The 2,045-nt window shown below is 52.8% G+C and overlaps 2 protein-coding genes across 2 annotated transcripts; both read right to left on the bottom strand.

Annotated features, from left to right (window-relative positions):
* Positions 1-589: 589 nt before the first annotated feature.
* ETH_00022755 (uncharacterized protein) lies at positions 590-1,051 on the bottom strand (the record flags this gene model as incomplete). The annotated part of the gene is made up of 1 exon (XM_013379162.1): positions 590-1,051. The coding sequence occupies one exon, from the start codon at positions 1,049-1,051 to the stop codon at positions 590-592; it is 462 nt and encodes a 153-aa protein (XP_013234616.1).
* Positions 1,052-1,779: 728 nt separating this feature from the next.
* ETH_00022750 (uncharacterized protein) lies at positions 1,780-2,007 on the bottom strand (the record flags this gene model as incomplete). Its single annotated transcript, XM_013379161.1, has 1 exon — positions 1,780-2,007. The coding sequence occupies one exon, from the start codon at positions 2,005-2,007 to the stop codon at positions 1,780-1,782; it is 228 nt and encodes a 75-aa protein (XP_013234615.1).
* Positions 2,008-2,045: the final 38 nt, after the last annotated feature.

Genomic DNA, 2,045 nt, shown 5'->3' with positions numbered 1-2,045 from the left:
CAGCTGCAGTAGCAGCAACTGCTCCGGTGCTTTCGTTCCCCCTGTTACGCGTTGCTGCTGCTGCTGCTGCTGCTAGTGCTGCCGCTGCCTGCTACTGCAGCTGCTGGCCCGCTGCTGGCGCGCCCTTTCAGCTGGTGGGCTTTTGCTGCTGCAGTTGCTGCAGTTGCTGCAGTTGCTGCAGCTGCCGCACCTGCTGCAGTTTTCTCCTTGTTTCCTTTGGGTTTTTCTCTCCCCGCGCTTCTCTCCTTTTATTATTTAATCTTTTAATATTTTCTTTTGTCTCAATAGAGAACTTTTCTTTTTTAATTACTCCTTTTGTTCCTTCTTGGCCTCGCGGCTCGTGCGCGTGGGGTGTCTGTACACCTCGCGCGCCCGCCGCTGGGGTGTCTGTACACCTCAAGCGCCGCGGAAGTTTTAGCTGCATTTTTGCGTTTTATATTCGTTTTTTCGTTTTAGTTTCATAAAAATTGTACCTTTTAGTATTTTCTCAGATTTTAGCGGATTTAATTCGAATTTTAACTCCGAATTTTCGACTTCCCGGTTTTGCTGCTCGCTGCAGAGTGCAGGTGTACGGAGGTGTACGTACAGCTCAAGACGATCTCAGCATTTCCGGACTGGGTTGGATCAGCATTAGGGGATCAGGAATAAAAGTTTTTGAAGTTTTTCTTCCAAAAGGAGTTCGACTTTTCAGAAGACCTGCAATGCTGCCCAAACAAACAAATAAACCCGTCGTCTTCACCGGCAAAAGCCCCAGGTCCTGCTGCTGCTGCTGCTGCTCCCGCTGGTGCTGCTGCTGCTGCTGCTCCCGCTGCTGCTGCTGCTGCTGCTGCTCCCGCTGCTGCTGCTGCTGCTGCGGGTTGTGGGAGTAGTGGCCATGGTGCTGCTGTTGCCGCTGCTGGTAGTGGTGGTAGTGGGGATGCTGCTGCTGTTGCTGCTGCATTTGCTGCTGCTGCTGCTGCCCCTGCTGCGCAAGAGTGTATGCACTGCTGCACCCCTGCGCGCTGCCCCTGCTGCGATTTCTGCTGCTGCTGCTGCTGCTGCTGCTGTCCATACATTGTGTCGGGGTTTATTTACAATGTTGTACACAGTGGAGATCACGTGTACGTACACCTCAGCTCGTGTGTCTGCTGCAGGGCAAGAGGGCCGAAAATTAGTGCGCGGAAAAAGGCCCTAGCCGAGCAGCTGCGGGAAGAGGCGCAGCAGCAGCAGCGGCTGCGGCAGCAGCAACTGCAGCACCAGCAACAGCAGACTGAGTCAGGCTGCGGGCCCCTTGTCGACCCCAGAAACGAAGCGGAGGTGGAAACGCTCATTGACGACTGCATGGACGAAGAGCAGCAGCAGCAGCAGCAGCAGCAGCAGGAACAGCAGCAGCAGCAGCAGGGACAGCAGCAGCAGCTATGATGCATCTCAGCAGCAGCAAATGCACAGAGAGGCTAGGGGCCAAGAGGGGCCCGCAAACCCTAAACCCTAAACTCTGACAAACTTGCTGGGGTTTGGGGTTTGTATCGTATTCGCTGAACCCTAATTTCGAGCGTTTAGGGTTTAGGGTTTGCTTTGTTGGTCCGCGGGAACTAGGAGGGCTGCGAGTGTAGAAAAATAGGGTTTAGGGTTTAGAGTTAGAGGCTAGAGGAGGCTGGGCCGCACCAAACCCCAATTAAGGGTTTAGGGCTTGGCGCAGCACAAGGAAATAAAATGAACCCGAAGCAGAGCAGAAGCCAAAAAGACAAAAAGAAACAAAAAGTGGCAGCAGCAGCAAAAGCAGGGAAGAGACAAAAGAAGTCACTCGCCCTTGGGAGGCTTTGCCGCATCCTGCTTCTGCTGCTGCTGCTGCTGTTGCAGCTGCAGCAGCTGCTGCTGGTGCTGCTGCTGCTGCTCGTCGTTCCTCTCTTCCTTCACTCTGGGGGCTTTCAGCTGCGCGGCTTTGCGCAGCAGTTTGAGTTTGTTGAAAGCAGCAGTTTCTTCTGAGTCTTCCCAATTGCTGCCATTTGTTTCTTTTGTTTCTTTCATTTGATTAAATTGATTTATTTGATTTATTTGATTTATTT

Source organism: Eimeria tenella, genomic scaffold, assembly GCF_000499545.2.
Source record: "Eimeria tenella Houghton genomic scaffold, Eth_scaff1512, whole genome shotgun sequence".
NCBI classification, from domain to species: Eukaryota; Apicomplexa; class Conoidasida; order Eucoccidiorida; family Eimeriidae; genus Eimeria; species Eimeria tenella.
Note: the sequence above shows the minus strand (reverse complement) of the source record. Positions and strands in the feature narration are given on the sequence as shown.